Source organism: Pelophylax lessonae (genome assembly GCF_965119305.1).
Source record: "Pelophylax lessonae genome assembly, chromosome: 1".
Classification (NCBI taxonomy): Eukaryota; Metazoa; Chordata; class Amphibia; order Anura; family Ranidae; genus Pelophylax; species Pelophylax lessonae.
The window spans coordinates 273580062-273596395 of NC_138768.1; the positions used below are offsets into that span (position 1 = coordinate 273580062).

Genomic DNA, 16334 nt, shown 5'->3' on the forward strand with positions numbered 1-16334 from the left:
AGTGATGTCATGACATCACTTCCGGGTACTCGGCGCCACATTAAAAAAAATGACAGCATTCAAAACAGCCAAACTTGGCGTTTTTAATTCTTTTAAGTGTAGAGGAGGGATTTGGGGTCTTTTAGACCCCCAGATCCCTCCACAAGAATACCTGTGTAAAAAAAAAAATAGAAAAAAATATATTTTTTAAATGTCCGAAAATATCGGCAGATATGCGATGACCAAAATATCGGTATTGGAAATGAAAAAAAGATATCGGTTGATCACTAGTTAAAATACTCCCTTACTCTATCAAAAATGAGAAAATGATTGCTTTCAGTTGTACTTCAAGTGATCATTTTTTTGGCTTTAATTTGCCATGATTGGTGTGATGATTGGCTCTGGTAGAAGTGTGGCCATTGGCTAAATATTCAGCGCTGTTTATGTGTCCCTCTGTTCTGTAGCAGAAGGTTGGGAGGTATGTGAGTGTGGATATTTCCTGAGAACACCACAAATATACAGAAAATACAACAAACACTGGGAACATCCTGCCCAATGGAAATGTGTATTGTATATAAGGGGACAGCAGATACGTGACTACTCTACCCAGCATATTCATACTATCATACTGAGGATTACTGCTTCTGTTCTATGGAAAGAAGACTACACTCCAGCAATATCTCATCCTCTGCAGCTTTCACTAAACTTTTCACTAGATGGAAATATTGCATATTTTACACATTTCATCACTTTTATAAATGAGAAAATCAAATTGAAATGGATGACTAAGTATTAGATGGGGTTTTCTTTGTACATAACATGGTTTAGAACAGAAAAACAAAGCAAAAACACATCAGGGTCCCCATTAAAGTCCCCCTTACATTGGAGTCCCCCCTTTACATTACAGTCCCCATTAGAGCTCACCCCCTCTTATAAGAGTCCTTCTTACATAAGGATCCTTATCAGGTTCCACATCAGAGACCCTCCCCTTACATCAGGGTTCCCATCAGAGTCTCCTCTTACTTCAGGATCCCCATCAGAGTCCTCCTTTACATCAGGGTCCCTATAAGAGCCCCCCTCCACATTAGGTGCACAATCAGAGCCCCCCCTTACATCAGGGCCCCCTTCAGAGTCCCACTTACATCAAAGTCCCCCCTTACATCATGGTCCCCTTCAGAGTCTCACATCAGGGTCTCCTTCAGTGACCCTTTAGGAGCCCCCCTACATTAGAACCCCCATCAGAGTCCCCCATATACATCAGGGTCTCCCTCAGAGTCCTCCTTACATCAGATTCCCAATTAGAGCCCCCCATCAGAGTCCTACTTACATCAGGGTCCCCTTCAGAGTCCTCCTTACATCAGAGTTCCTATAAGAGCCCCCCTCCCCTTACATTAGGTCCCCCTTTAGAGTCCCCCTCTTACATCAGGGTCTCCTTCAGAGTCCCACTTACATCAGAGTCCCCCTTACATCACGATCCCCTTCAGGGTACCACTAACATCAGGGTCCCTATAAGAGCCCTCCCTTACATTAGGTTCCCCATCAGAGTCCCCCCTTACATCAGGGTCCCCCTTCAGAGTCCTCCTTACATCAGGGTTCCTATAAGAGCCTTTCTCCCCTTACATTAGGTCCCCCATCAGAGTCCCCCTTACATGAGGGTCCCCTTCAGAGTCCCCCTTACATGAGGGTCCCCTTCAGAGTCCCCCTTACATCAGGGTCCCCTTCAGAGTCCCACTTAGATCAGAGCGCCCCCCCCCCACCTTACATCAGGGTCCCCATCAGAGTCCCCTATTATATATATATATATATATATATATTGCAGCGGGCAGAAGATGAGAACCCTGGGAGGTAACACTACAATATTAGACTATGGAGCCATCACTGGGAAGAAGGATGAGCTTGTGTTTCCCCAATCTAGAACAATCCAGAGACCCCAGACTTGCCTTTGGCATGTGTGAGATGAGCCTGTCTCTGGGGACGGGTGATGCCGGCTGGCTCAGCATGGTTCAGCTCTCCGATCTCCCTGGAGCACAGAGCGGTGCCGCCAGCGATACAAACAATCGGTTCTGGCTATGCCAGGGCACTCTACGGTAACCAAGGCAACGGCTAGCAAGCCATGGGCGTGGTTTCTGTGGCTTCGGAGGACCAGGAGGGGGAGAGTCAAACTAGGTCTCGGGGCGGGGCAAACATATGCAAATGATATAGACATAACGGAAAGATATGAGCTCCAAAATAGATTTATTATCGGTTAGCGGGCTGGAGTCCAGACTTATCTAAAAGACTGACATATCAGGCACGTAACTATTCCAAGTACTTCCGTCTTCAGAAGCGCTACAGCGGCTCCGAACGACTAACGCAAGTTACGTATACGTCATTACTTACAGCTACTACGTTAGCGTAGAGTGTGATTCCCGGATACGTTGCGTGCGCCGATGCGTATGGTTGCCTGGCGACCGGGGTACGCTGTGTGTGGCACTAGGTGAGGACAAGCAGCTTCTGCGGTGTGCTGTTCGGTGAGCATCTCTACCCCTGCCATTATTCCCAGCACACTCCACACTTCCCAGCATTTCAATGCAGTCATAGGAAACTACTTATTGTTTGAGTAGTGAGCAGGAAAGGGTTAGAACCCCTGTCACAGGTTTTCTGCAGGTTAGGCGACCGTCCCTGGAACAGGGTCCTCACCACCTGTAACAGTTGGTACAGACCTTGGATTCCCCTCACTTTCTATGTATACAGGTCAGGCATTTCTTAGCAGTCACTGAGGGGGCACACAGAAAACCATTGCTTTCTATGCAGTGAGCTCACAGAGGTTATAACCTTCACTTATTCTATCCAAAATAAATTGCCTTTAGTTCTTCTTTAAATTCAGGTCCACCTAAAGGTCTTCGTGTTTACTTTTAACCAAGTGTAGCTTTAAAGTAGGGATCGACCGATTATAGGCAAAGCTGTATATCGAGGGGCGATATGCACTTTCCCCGATATATCGGAATCGGCCCCGGAGGTTACCGATATTGCCGATATTTCGGGAAAGTGCTTGTACCGGAGTAAGGCCTGCAGCTAGAGGCATCCCCCCGATACCGGTGTCCATAGCCGATGGTCGGCTGTTTTGTAATGACAACCGATGCGGCTGAGAAGCCACTCGGCTGTCATTACAAGGAGCGGGATGGGACGTCCCCCTCCCTTCCTCTGCCTTCCGCGGCTCGCCCGGGCAACCAGCCTGCACGGCCACCGAAGAGGAGACCCGATGAAAGCTGCATTCGGCTCTGATCGGGTCTCCATGTAAAAACCGGCACCAAATTAAAAAAAAATACAGCATTCAAAATAGCCAAACTTGGCGTTTTGAATGCTTTTAAGTGCAGAGGAGGGGTTTGGGGTCTTTTAGACCCCCCCAGATCCCTCCACAAGAGTACCTATAAAAAAAAAAAAAAAATTAATGTACGAAAATATTGGCCAATATCGGCCGATACCGATATGCAAAGACCAAAATACCGGTAACGGCAATAAAAAAACGATATTGGTCGATCACTACTTTGAAGTGTTACTAAAACCACTACAGTAAAATCAGGGTGTATATGCAGTAAAGCACGCTTGTTATACTCACTGTGGAACCCGAGGGTTAATCATCTGCATTGTGTAACAAGGCTGTCTGATCCTGTCTTCACTGATCCTCCCCTTCTTTTACTGTCCCCAATCCATCTCCTGATAGTACAGAGCCTTGGAGACAATCTGCACATGCTCAGTTTGGTGTGTATTGCTAGAGAGATTTTTTTTGGGAGGGTGCATGTGCTCAGCACAGGGCCAATCAGCACTGTCCAGACAGAGTGTCGGGGGCCATGCAGCCTCATAGGACAGTCAGAGGAGAATGAAAACTCCTACTACAAGCTTTAACTAGACACTGATAGAAGTCACAAGACTGCTATATACTACTGATGAGAAAAGGTATTTAGCAGTTTATATTTACTGAAATAATTGCATTTCCATGCCCTGTGTACTGTGGGAGCTCAGATATAGTGAATGCACCCTTTAACTATGCCGTAGAACTAACCAAATGTTAAAGCATAACAAATTGATAAAAAATCATGTTCCTTATTATAGACCATACATTCCACATTAATAATTATGCTACCAAAACAAGTGTGTTCTGTAAATTGCTTGGATGTAAATTGTTTCTTCTTGCCAGAGGCCGTCATTTTGTTGAAGCCCAGAACAGCCACTTCCTTTTGAAAACTCTCCCCCTCTCTCAAAAACGATGTGTCACGTTTGGTAAAAAAATATGTTCCCTCCTAATTCAGGGTCCCCATCATGACCGTCATTATGTTGAAGCCCAGAACAGTCACTTCCCTTTGAAAACTCCCCCCCCCCCCCTCTCTCAAAAACGATATATCACTTTCTTTAATTAAAATATGTCCCCTCTTACATCAGGGTTCCCATCAGGGCCGCCATTTTGTTGAAGCCCAGAACAGTCACTTCCCTTTGAAAACTCCCCCCCTCTCTCAAAAACGATGTATCACTTTCTGTAATTAAAATATGTCCCCTATTACATCAGGGTCCCCATCAGAGCCATCATTATGTTGAAGCCCAGAACAGCCACTTCCTTTTGAAAATTCTCCCCCTCTCTCAAAAACGATGTGTCTCATTTGGTAAAAAAATATGTCCCTCCTAATTCAGGGTACCCATCACGGTTGTCATTATGTTGAAGCCCAGAACAGCCACTTCCTTTTGAAAACTCTCCCCCTCGCTCAAAAACTATTTGTCACTCTCTGTAATAAAATATGTTCCCTCTTACATCAGGGTCCCTATCAGGACCGTTATTTTGTTGAAGCCCAGAACAGCCACTTCCTTATTGAAAACTCCCCCCCCCCCCCTCTCAAAAGCAATATGTCACTATCTGTAATTAAAATATGTACATTCCAGCCTTAAGTGTATGTCTTGGCTCAGCTAGAGAGGAATACTGACAGGAGCTTTAGTGCTGAAGTTCACAGGCTGAAGCTGGTGAGGGTGAAAGGAGTGAACATCAGGTAGATAAGATAAGACACGATTTCTGTAAGTTTAACTCTTTTGTGTCTCCCAAGCAGCGGAGTTTGTCCTGTCATGTCTCATGCTTTTCTTTTTTCTCTTCCTAATCTGTTCCCTTTCGGCACAGCCTATATCATTCCTGTTGCTTTTCCCCCCTTCACCAGTAGTACATTTTAAGGCTATCAGCAGATTGTGCAAAAAGGGAGAAAGGCTGGTGCCATGAAGTCGACAAAACATTGTTTCTCTTACGTCCTCCGACAGTCGCCGCCATCTTCATATTCGTCACAATGGGGTATTAGACTTTGCTCCGTAGGAGTAGCTAGGCAACAGAATATGTCAATATTAAAGCTTTTAACATATCCCCACCCCAGGGGGTGGTCCCCTCAGTCTATACCCTCCTGCTTCCTGTTTCCTGCTTCAGTTTCAATGTCTAGCTTGTCAGGAGTAGCTGGATGTTTCTATGCTGGAGCATTTTTGTCTCAGCCTTCTCTCTTTTTTGATTTTATTTGAGTTTTTTCTCTCTTTCTTTATTTAGCTGTTATTTTTACCATCAATAGTTAGATCTTCGGATGAAGAGGATAATGCGGGCTGCGTCTCGGGCTGACTCCCCTGGTCGCAGGTTGTGGGTCAGTGGCTTCTCAGCCCGCCATCGAGCGTTCAGTCAGGTACCGCTCCTGAGTTTTCTGAACGACCCATCCCTGTTCCGTGCAGGGATGCTAGGATGCTAGGGTGAGGTGGCTACCTCACTGGACGCTGTTTCTCAACCCACCTTCTGCTGCGTCCTGGATGCGACTCTCCCTGTCTCATGTACAGCGGCTTGTTCGCCTGTGCGGGTCCCCCACGCCATGTAGGACTCTTCAGGAAGGAAGTCAGGTCCCTCCGGGACGCTCCGTCCTCGTCCACTCGGACGTGCATGAGATGTCTGGGATTGATGGTCTCGGCTTTCGAGGCGATTCCCTTCGCCCAGTTTCACACGCGGGGTCTCCAAGCGGAGATCCTGTCCAGGTGGGACGGGCGACCGCGATCTCTGGATCCGGATTTCGTTGGGCCATCGCACCAGAAGGGTTCTTCTGTGGTGGCTCCTGTCCCCACCGGTGTCAGGGGGCAAGTCTTTTCGTCCTCTCTCATGGACGGTGGTCACCACGGATGCCAGCCTGTCGGGCTGGGGTGGTGTTCTGGGCGTTCTGTTCGCCCAGGGAACTTGGTCGGAGGGGGAATCCTCCCTTTCGGTCAGCATTCTGGAATTGCGTGCGATGATTCTCTGCCTTCAACGTTGGCCAGACAGGCTGCAGGGCTGTCCGGTTCGGGTGCAGACGGACATTGCCACGGCGGTGGCTTACGTCATTCGCCAAGGGGACACCAAGAGGGCCCGTGTGGCTCGGGAAGTGGCCGACATTCTGTCTTGGGCCGAGACGCATGTCCTGGCGATATCGGCGGTTCACATTCCAGGGGTTGGAGAACTGGCGGGCGGATTATCTGATGCCGCCAGTCCCTGGACCAGGGGGAATGGCCCCTCCGTCCGGGTGTTCTCCAGATGTTGTGCGCGACGTGGGGTCTTCCGGAGGTGGACCTGTTCGCGTCTCGTCTGTACAGCAAGGTGTACAGGTTCGTGGCAAGGCCACGCGATCCTCGGGCAGACGCGTCAGACGCGTTGGTAGCTCCGTGGCATCAGTACCGACTGATGTATGCGTTTTCACCGTTTCAATTGCTGCCCAGGTTCCTTCGCAGGTTGGTCTCGGAACCAAAACACGGTGATTCTTGTGACACTGGACTGGCCTCGCCGGTCCTGGTACGCAGACCTCGTGCATTTGGCGGTCGACGCCCCGTGGCGTCTGCCTCTTCGGGAAGATCTCCGGTCTCAAGGGCTGATATTTCATCCTGCATTGCAGTCGCTGGCTTTGCCGGCCTGGCTGTTGAAACCGAGGCCCTGAGGGATAGGGGTCTCTCCCCTGAGGTCATTCACACTTTGATCGACGCGAGGAATTTTTTCCTCGGGGTAGGTCTTTTACCGTATTTCGGAGGCCTATTTTGCCTGGTGTGAGTTCAGGGGGTCTTCACCTCGCCCGTGGTCGGTGTCTGGGGTGTTGTCCTTCCTTCGAAAAGGGTGTTGACAGCGTTTGGCGCTGGCTATGATCAAGGGTCAGGTGTCTGCGATGGCCGTTCTTTTTTCAACGTTCTATGGCATCTATCTCCTTGATTGGCACTTTTGTTCGGGGGCATCTGGTCCCTCCTAGGAGGGTGCCTCTGCCTCCTTGGGACTGGAATCTTGTTCTGTCCGTGTTACAACATGTTCTTTTTTGAACAGATCGGGTAGATCTCGTTGTCTATGTTGTCCTAGAAGGTCACCTTTTTTGGTGGCGATCAATTCGGCTCGCAGAGTGTCGGAGCTGGCAGCCTGTCCTGCCATTGTCCGTATCTGGTCAATCACTTGGTTTAGGTGGTCTTGCGACCTAACCCTTCTTTGTTTCCGAAGAGGGTTTCGGAATTTCACCTCAATGAGGACATTGTCTTGCCTTCTCCTTGCGCGAAGTCTAAACATTCGGAGGAGGTGGTGTTGCACTCCTTGGATGCTGTTCATGGCGATTAGGGTTTACCTAAAATCGTCTGAATCTTTTCACAAGTCGGATTCTTTGTTTGTCCTTCCGGGGGTCCTCGGAAGGGCGTGGCGGCGTCGGCTTCTGCCGTCGCCAATTGGTTCAGACAGGCCGTTGAACAGGCCTATGCTTTGCGGGGAAAAGTTTCCCTTATGCCTGTGAGGACGCACTCTACCAGATCTCTGAGTACGTCTTGGGCCTGTCGTCATGGGGCTTCTGTGGCCCAGGTGTGTAGGGCGGCGACTTGGTCGACCGTGCACACCTTCACTCTGTTCCACAGAGTGGATGTTCAAGCATCGGCAGATGCTTCCTTTGGCCGCAAGGTTCTTAGTGCGGCAGTCCCTTAGGGTCCCTGGTTTTGGTCCTTTGGGCTGTTTGGGATTTCTTTGTATCCCTGGGTTATTTGTTTTTTTTTTTCCTGGGTTATTGCTCCCTTTGAGCAAATTTTTTCTCGTGTTGCCCAGCTGGTTTCCTTCCTTTGGTAAGGTTACTTTCTTGATGTGGAGACTGCGTTGCCTTTAGGCACGGCTGCGTTTCCCACCCCTCATGTTTGCACTGCTTTGGGACGTCCCCATTGTGATGAATATGAAGATGGCGGCGACTGTCGGAGGACGTAAGAGAAAACGGAATTTTTGTAAAATCGTACCTGTAAAATTCCTTTCTCTGAGTCCTCCGACAGTCGCCGCCCCCGCCCCTCTTTTGTGGTTTAGGTACTCTACTGCTATTCCACTGAAACTGAAGCAGGAAACAGGAAGCAGGAGGGTATAGACTGAGGGGACCACCCCCTGGGGTGGGGATATGTTAAAAGCTTTAATATTGACATATTCTGTTGCCTAGCTACTCCTACGGAGCAAAGTCTAATACCCCATTGTGACGAATATGAAGATGGCGGCGACTGTCGGAGGACTCCGAGAAAGGAATTTTACAGGTAAGATTTTACAAAAATTCAGTTTTTATTAATGCAGGTGAACAACTGTCAAAAAAGCCAACGTGTAATAATGATTAAGGCCTGATGGCCGTAATGTTTTGGATTTTTTCAATGGATTGCACATGGCAGTTTGCTGAGACATCCCAGGCTGAGTGCTGTGTTTTTGAGGCTGACCATGCATTACACAGGAAGTAGTTTCTCAGATGCACCTGTTCCTGTCAGCAGATTGGCCTCTAGTGACTCACTGATTATTGGCAAAGTGTCAGGAAGACAACTGAGCATGTGCAGAGCAGGGCGAGACTGAACATTACTGCATTTTAAACAGAACATGCATGCAATCTTAATGTTTTACATAGCTATACCTGCAAAATGGACCAGCCTGAAGTGACCTATCAGGACTAGATTTTTCTTACTGAAGTTCCACTTTAAACATCTAAGTCAATTTTAATATCTGATACTTCACTCCTGTGCTACTGAATCTGTCTAGTCAAGTCTATCAAACTAAATCAGAAACATATCAAAACGATATGTATGACACTGTAACTGACTTTCTATTGTTGTTCTTCTCTTAGGACAAAGAAACTTTCACAGGGATCCTGCATATCTGTGGCATAAGAATGGCTGAAGCTAGGATATCAGCTTACCTACCACCCCACATTGATCCCACAAAAGCCCCCATTGCCTTTGGTGAGAGGGCTTTACCAAAACTAATTGAGGAACTAAAGAGTCCAGACCTAATTACTCGGCAGAGATCTCTCATGGCACTTTGTGATCTTGTGCATGATCCAGAATACGTCTACCAGGCAGTACATTTGGGTAAGTCCTATCCTCTCACTGTCAGGCTTTGCTATTGTAGCACCCTCCTAGATATGTGCTAGGTAGGGAGTGTAATGTGCTCTGCTTGCTTATCAGGAGAGTGGAAGGTAAAACCTAGTTGCTCTGTCTGCTTATCAGGGGAGCAGGATTTCTAGTCAGGCCTGTTGCATGTGTCCATGTGTGATTAATCTAGTCTGAGGGAGTGTCCTCACTGTATCCAATAGATGAGCATGTTGGACAGTGGAAGAAACCCAGTCAGTGCCACACAGGCTTTTGTGGCTGTCCCAGTGGGTTGGCCCAAGCAGTGGTGCATCCTGGGATATGTTATAAAAGCCAGGGGCACATGTGGCAGTGTGTCTTTGGACGGGAAGGAGAGTATGGCTGTTTCTCCTTCTGCAGCATGGAAAGGTGGTCACAGGCAGTCGGCCTGGTGAACCCGAAGGTGTTGCTGAACGCAGAGGTCCATTGGATGCTGACAAGTGGAGTTTGGAGGTAAAGGTGACTCTGGAAAAACAGTGTCCGTGAGTACAGGGGAACTTGCCCAGGGATCTGCCAGGAAGGGGACCACTCCAGAAGCTAGGGTCAGCGGACAGGTGTCAGCACATTGGTATTGAGAGTAAAGGGGGTGCCAGTTTCAGAACCCTGAAGAGAGTAACTAAAGCAGGAACCTTTCAAACTATCTTCACTTCAGTGGCAAGGTGAAGCAGTGGCCTTGACGCACACTACAGTCAGTTGTCCCAAGGATTGTGCATAGTTCATAGTTGGAGTATCCCACTCATCCCTTCTCCTACCCCAGTTCTCAATAAAAACACAAAAACAAACATCCCCTGGATTGATTATTGACTGAGCCAAGAACTTTCAATGCCGTTTGTCTGCTATCTGTTGCTAAGGGTAAACCAGGGGAATCCAGAAAGTGTAAATCTCAGCAGATCTCTAGGGGGCAATGCTAAACTATTTAAAACACAGAGAAAGCTTCATGTAATCATTTATTTAACCACTTGCCTACTGTGCACTTAAACCCCCTTCCCATCCAGACCAATTTTTAGCTTTCAGCGCTCTCACACTTTGAATGACAATTGCGCGGTCATGCTACACTGTACCCATATGACATTTTTATCATTTTTTTCACACAAATAGAGCTTTCTTTTGGTGGTATTTAATCACCTCTGGGGTTTTTATTTTTTACAAAAAAAAAGAAAAAAGACAGAAAATTTTGAAAAAAAAAAAAAGTTTTTCTTATTTTCTGCGAGTAAATTTTGAAAATAAATACATTTTTCTCCTTCACTGATGTGCGCTGATGAAGCGGCACTGATGGGCACTGATAGGCTGCACTGATGGGCACTGATGAGGTGGCACTTATGGGCACTGATGAGGTGGCACTTATGGGCACTGATGAGGTGGCACTAATATGCCGCACTGATGAGCACTGATAGGCGGAACTGATGAGCACTGATAGGCGGCACTGATGAGCACTGATAGGCGGCACTGCTGGGCACTGAGAGGTGGCACTGCTGGGCACTGAGAGGCGGCACTGACAGGCGGCACTGATGGGCACTGATAGGCGGCACTGATGGGCACTGGCGGATGGCACTGATGGACAATGATGGGTGGCACTGATGAGCACTGATGGGCGGCACTGATGAGCACTGATGGGCAGCACCATCAGTGCCCACACTCAGTGCCCATAGTGCTGCCAGTCAGTGCTCATCAGTGCCTAGATGAGCACTATGGGCACTGATTGTGGGCACTAATGGGGGGCATTGATGGTGGGCACTGTGGGCACTGATGGTGGGCACTTTGTGTGTTTCATTTACCTTGTGTAATCAGGGCACTGGTGATCAGTGTCCTGATTACATTCTTTTGTGTCCCCGGCGGCTGAGCAGCTCTCCTCCTTCCTCACACGCAGTCTCTGTGTAAGGAAGGAGCGCTGGCGATGAGAGATGATCTCATATGTTTACACATGAGATCATCTCTCATCGCACGGCCCGATCACGTGGTAAATGGCTGCTGTGATTGGCCATTTACCATGATCTGGGAGTGGCTGTGTCCAAGGGACACGGCCAACACAGATTTTCCCCGATGCGCGCTTGCGGGAGCGCGCGGGAAGCCTGTGTCTGGGAGGCCGTTTAAAGACGGCCTCCCGAAAATGTGGGTCCGCGCTGCAGCCGTCTTTCGGCTATAGCGCGGACCGGAAGTAGTTAAAGAAAACATCCATATATCAGTTTACTGTCCAAAACTGGAAGACAGATTCTGTTCTGTTTCTGCACTGCAGAGTCACTGCTTTTTACCTTTACTTTACTTATAGACTTTTAACACCAGTCTGGATGTTTTCATAGCCGGTGGCACTAATCGTTAGGAAAAAACCCAGCAGGCTGGTTGTACACAAGTCGTTTGATAGATCGACTTGTATACAACCAGCTAGCCCATACCTGAATCAAAATTCAGCCGATCCCTCTGAACTGGCCGAATTTTGATCCATGTATGGCCAGCTTTAGACATTTTTTACACTTTAAAAGTGTAATAAATGCAACTAATATAATTACATACTTTAAATACTTTATTTCTGGCTCTTGCAATCCTTTGGTCAGCAGGGTTATCAGTACACATACTGGGAAAGGGAAAAGCAGCACTCTGAGCCAATCATGTGAGCTGCTTTCACATCTGTTGACAATAAACATTCTGAAGGGAGAGAGAGCACAGAGGTGACCATCAGTCTGTTGTTGCTCCTTCATTGTCCAGTCAAAGGCTAAGGACAGGGAGGAGACCTAGCATAACAGCAGCAGAGAATTTCATGTCTTTGGGCTGCCTGGGTTGTCCATCATGGTGGTGTAAATCTCAGAATGGACACATTTTTTTTTTTTTTTTTAGCAAAAGGGACTTTTCTTATGTATGCATTACAGCTGTGCGTTTAGATGTTTGCCTGGAGATCAGATTTAAGGTACCAATAGTTGGGCCAGTCTCAGCTTTTTGGGCCAAAGCTACCTATAGCCCTCAGACTACATCTGGCCACTAAATAAAATGCTATATTGTTCCTTTCATAGATAGTAAGCAGTGATACTTCAGATATGTAGAGGTTAGAAGCTAGAGCAGTGGTCTCCAATCTTCAATGCTTGACCTTAGGTTATTGTATGCATGTTAGTGATGTAGAGGCAAGATAGGGCTGGAGAGATTGTTTTGTCTATAAGGTATATCTGTCCTGCATATTTAAAGCCTTGAAGTTTTTGTAAGCATTATATACTTGTATCTTTTTACAAATCACAGGCTATCTATCCCTTACTCTTTTCTGGCAGCAGCAGCAGCCTACTGAGATGCCTACATCCCTGCAGGTAAAAATCTAGTGCTGGCCTACCCACACTTGCTCAATAACTTCTTAGGGCTCCTTCACACGGTCCGCCTCTGTAGGCGGATCCGTGCTGCTCAGCGGGGATCGATCCGCGATCCCCGCTGAGCCGGCGGATGACAGCTCCATCTCCGCTTGCAGTGCGGAGAGGGAGGTGTCACAGCCCCCGCTGCTCTCTATGGGGAATCGGATGATAGCGGACCGCCTGTCCGCTCTCATCCAATCCTATCCAATCCGATCCCCAGAAAGGATGGAAAATAGGGTTTCCATCCGTCCGGATTTCACGGACAGGATCGGATGCGGATGGCAGCGGGTGTCAGCGGACATGTCACCGCTGACATCCGCTGCTCCATAGGGCTGAATGGGGCATCCGATCAGATCTGCCTAAAAAACTGACAGGCGGATCTGATCGGACCGCCCGTGTGAAAGAGCCCTTACAGACTTGAATAGAAATGACTAATGACCTATTCATGTCTATAGGTCATAAGTGTGCAGGCACAGGAAATATGGCACTAGAATTTAAAAGGCTGGGATAGAGATAGTATATTAGGGTGCCTTCTTTGGAGCACCAACAGGAGGGATGGCTGAGCTTAGTGTATTTAAAGCCTGGGAGGAAGGCTAGGTTTTCTTTAGGTAAATACTGCACTTGTCCTTTAATGATCTTTCTTATTATTCCATCGTAAGTCAAGTGGTATGGCTGGATTCCACAACAGGTGCTCCATGTGAAATCTGACTTTCAGACAACTAGAGGTGCCTACTACATCATACCAGTGATATAATGCCCAGTCTGCCTTCTAATACACTTTAAACATTTGGAGTGTTTAAAGCAGAACTTTACCCATAACAACTTAACAACAAATAATGTTCTTTATGAAGGCACATACTTTCAATGTTAAAGTGGAATTTTAATCAGAAAATTAAGTCCTGCTTGATGGCTTCAGGTTGGCCCCTTTTGCAGGTATAGCTATGTAAAACACTAAAAATAAGTGGCTATAGTGTTTAAAATCCAGTAGAACACTATCTCACCCTGCTCTGCACATGCTCAGTTGCTTTCCATTTTTAGGCACTGCTGAATTTGTAGAGGCCGATCTGCTGACAGCCTTAAAGCGGAATGAAACTCTTCTATCATTTACAGCCAAGGAAGCCGCTTCTGTTTGATATGCAACTCACTTGGTGCTGCACATGTGATCAGTTATGACACCAGCCATTTGACAGTTTGACAGTTTGGTTGAGGACACAAGCAAATGTGACAGTTAGCAATCCCAGCATTCAAGGAATGTAACTGTTTTTTGAAACCGTTAAATTGATGGGTTTAGTTCCACTTTATGATTTACTGCTTGTTCAAGGGCTCTGGGCTTCAACAAAATGGCAAGAAGAAACAGGAGCAATGCTGGAGGCAATTTACAGCACACGCTAATTTTGGTAGCATAATTATTATTGTGGAATGTATGTTCCTTTGCTAAAGAACATTATTCTTTATTATGTTGTTATGGGTACAGTTTTGCTTTAGTAATTATGCTACCAAAATTATTGTGTGCTATAAATTGCCTCCAGCATTGTTCCTGTTTTTTCCTTGCTGGAGGCTGCCATTTTGTTGAAGCCCAGAGCCTCTGAGCAGCACTAAATCTTTAGGCTGTCAGGAGATCGGCCTTTACATTTTCGGCACAGTGTGGAAAAATAGAGACCAACTGAGCATGTGCAGAGCAGGGTAAGACAGTCTATTACCTGATTTTAAACAGTATAGGCACTTCTTTTTATTGTTTTACATAGCTATATCTGCAAAAGGGGCCAGCATGCAGTGATCTAGCTTGACCTAATTTTCTGACTAAAGTTCTACTTTATTGCAGAAAAAAAGTATAAATCAATGTTGTTGTTGACTTGTCTATGCGCTGAAAATATTGTTAAGACTGGAATAAAGCTCCACAATGAAAATATCTTCTACATTTGTTTTATAATATTGCTAATTTTGTTGATATAGATTTGTACATATGAAGTATAGTGTATTGTCAGTGTGGATGTGTACATATTATGTAGTGTATTGTCATGAGGATGTGTACATATGAAGTATAGTGTATTGTCAGTGAGGATGTGTACATATTAATACTTGGTTGCAAATCCTTTGCAGTCAATTACAGCCTGAAGTCTGGAACACATAGACATCACCAGATGCTGGGTTCCATCCCCGGTGATGCTCTGCCAGGCCACTACTGCAACTGTCTTCAGTTTCTGCTTTTTCTTGGGGCATTTTCCCTTCAGTTTTGTCTTCAGCAAGTGAACTGCATGCTCAATCCGATTCAGGTCAGGTGATTGACTTGGCCATTGCATAATATTCCACTTCTTTCCCTTAAACTCTTTGGTTGCTTTCGTAGTATGCTTCGGGTCATTGTCCATCTGCACTGTGATGCGCTGTCCAATGAGTTCTGAAGCATTTGGCTGAATATGAGCAGATAATATTGCTCAAAGCACTTCAGAATTCATCCTGCTGCTTTTGTCAGCAGTCACATCATCAATAAATACAAGAGAACCAGTTCCATTGGCAGCCATACATGCCTACGCCATGACACTACCACCACCATGCTTCACTGATGAGGTGGTATGCTTTGGATCATGAACAGTTCCTTTCCTTCTCCATACTCTTCTCTTCCCATCACTCTGGTACAAATTGATCTTGGTCTCATCTGTTCATAGGATGTTGTTCCAGAACTGTGAAGGCTTTTTTAGATGTTGTTTGGCAAACTCTAGTCTGGCCTTCCTGTTTTTGAGGCTGACCAATGGTTTACATCTTGTGGTGAACCCTCTGTATTCACTCTGGTGAAGCCTTCTCTTGATTGTTGACTTTGACACACATACACCTACCTCCTGGAGAGTGTTCTTGATCTGGCCAACTGTTGTGAAGGTGTTTTCTTCACCAGGGAAATAATTCTTCGGTCATCCACCACAGTTGTTTTCCGTGGTCTCCCGGGTCTTTTGGTGAGCCCACCGGTGCGTTCTTTCTTTTTAAGGATGTTCCAAACAGTTGATTTGGCCACACCTAATTTTTTTGCTATCTCTCTGATGGGTTTGTTTTGTTTTTTTTTTTCAGGCTGATGATGGCTTGCTTCACTGATAGTGACAGCTCTTTGGATCTCATATTGAGAGTTGACAGCAACAGATTCCAAATGCAAATAGCACACTTGAAATGAACTCTGGACCTTTTATCTGCTTCTTGTAAATAATGGGATAGTGAGGGAATAACACACACCTGGCCATGGAACAGCTGGGCAGCCAATTGTCCCATTACTTTTGGTCCCTTAAAAAGTGGGAGGCACGTATACAAACTGTTGTAATTCCTACACCTTTCACCTGATTTGGATGTAAATACCCTCAAATTATAGCTGAAAGTCTGCAGTTAAAGCACATCTTGTTTGTTTCATTTCAAATCCATGGTGGTGGTGTATAGAGCCAAAAAGATTAGAATTGTGTCGATGTCCCAATATTTATTGGCCTGACTGTATGAAATATAGTGTATTGTCAGTGAGGATGTGTACATATGATGTATAGTGTATTGTCAGTGAGGATGTGTTCTGAATTATTATTGCAGCCTTTTTTTGAAAATAATTTTGATATGACTTTCACATTTTACAAGGTTGTTGTTTCATATTTTAGTTATTGTTTTCAAGCCCAC

At 46.3% G+C, this 16334-nt stretch overlaps 2 protein-coding genes across 3 annotated transcripts in view; one reads left to right on the plus strand and one right to left on the minus strand.

The window, feature by feature from the left end:
• Window positions 1–2110, minus strand: part of RAB36 (RAB36, member RAS oncogene family) — a 42710-nt gene extending 40600 nt beyond the window's left edge. Inside the window, exon 1 of the mRNA XM_082243570.1 lies at window positions 1920–2110. Within this exon, the coding sequence (XP_082099696.1) occupies window positions 1920–1979 (60 nt within the window). The 5' untranslated portion in view covers window positions 1980–2110. The remainder of the gene's footprint in view (window positions 1–1919) is intronic.
• A 313-nt stretch (window positions 2111–2423) lies between these two features.
• The window catches only part of RSPH14 (radial spoke head 14 homolog), a 315190-nt gene continuing 301279 nt past the window's right edge, over window positions 2424–16334 (plus strand). Inside the window, exons 1-2 of one of the 2 annotated variants that reach the window (XM_082243657.1) lie at window positions 2424–2455; window positions 9087–9330. In XM_082243657.1, the coding sequence (XP_082099783.1) occupies window positions 9132–9330 (199 nt within the window). In that variant the 5' untranslated portion in view covers window positions 2424–2455; window positions 9087–9131. Of the gene's footprint in view, window positions 2480–9086; window positions 9331–16334 lie in introns of both variants that reach the window. The other variant, XM_082243656.1, reaches the window with a different exon arrangement.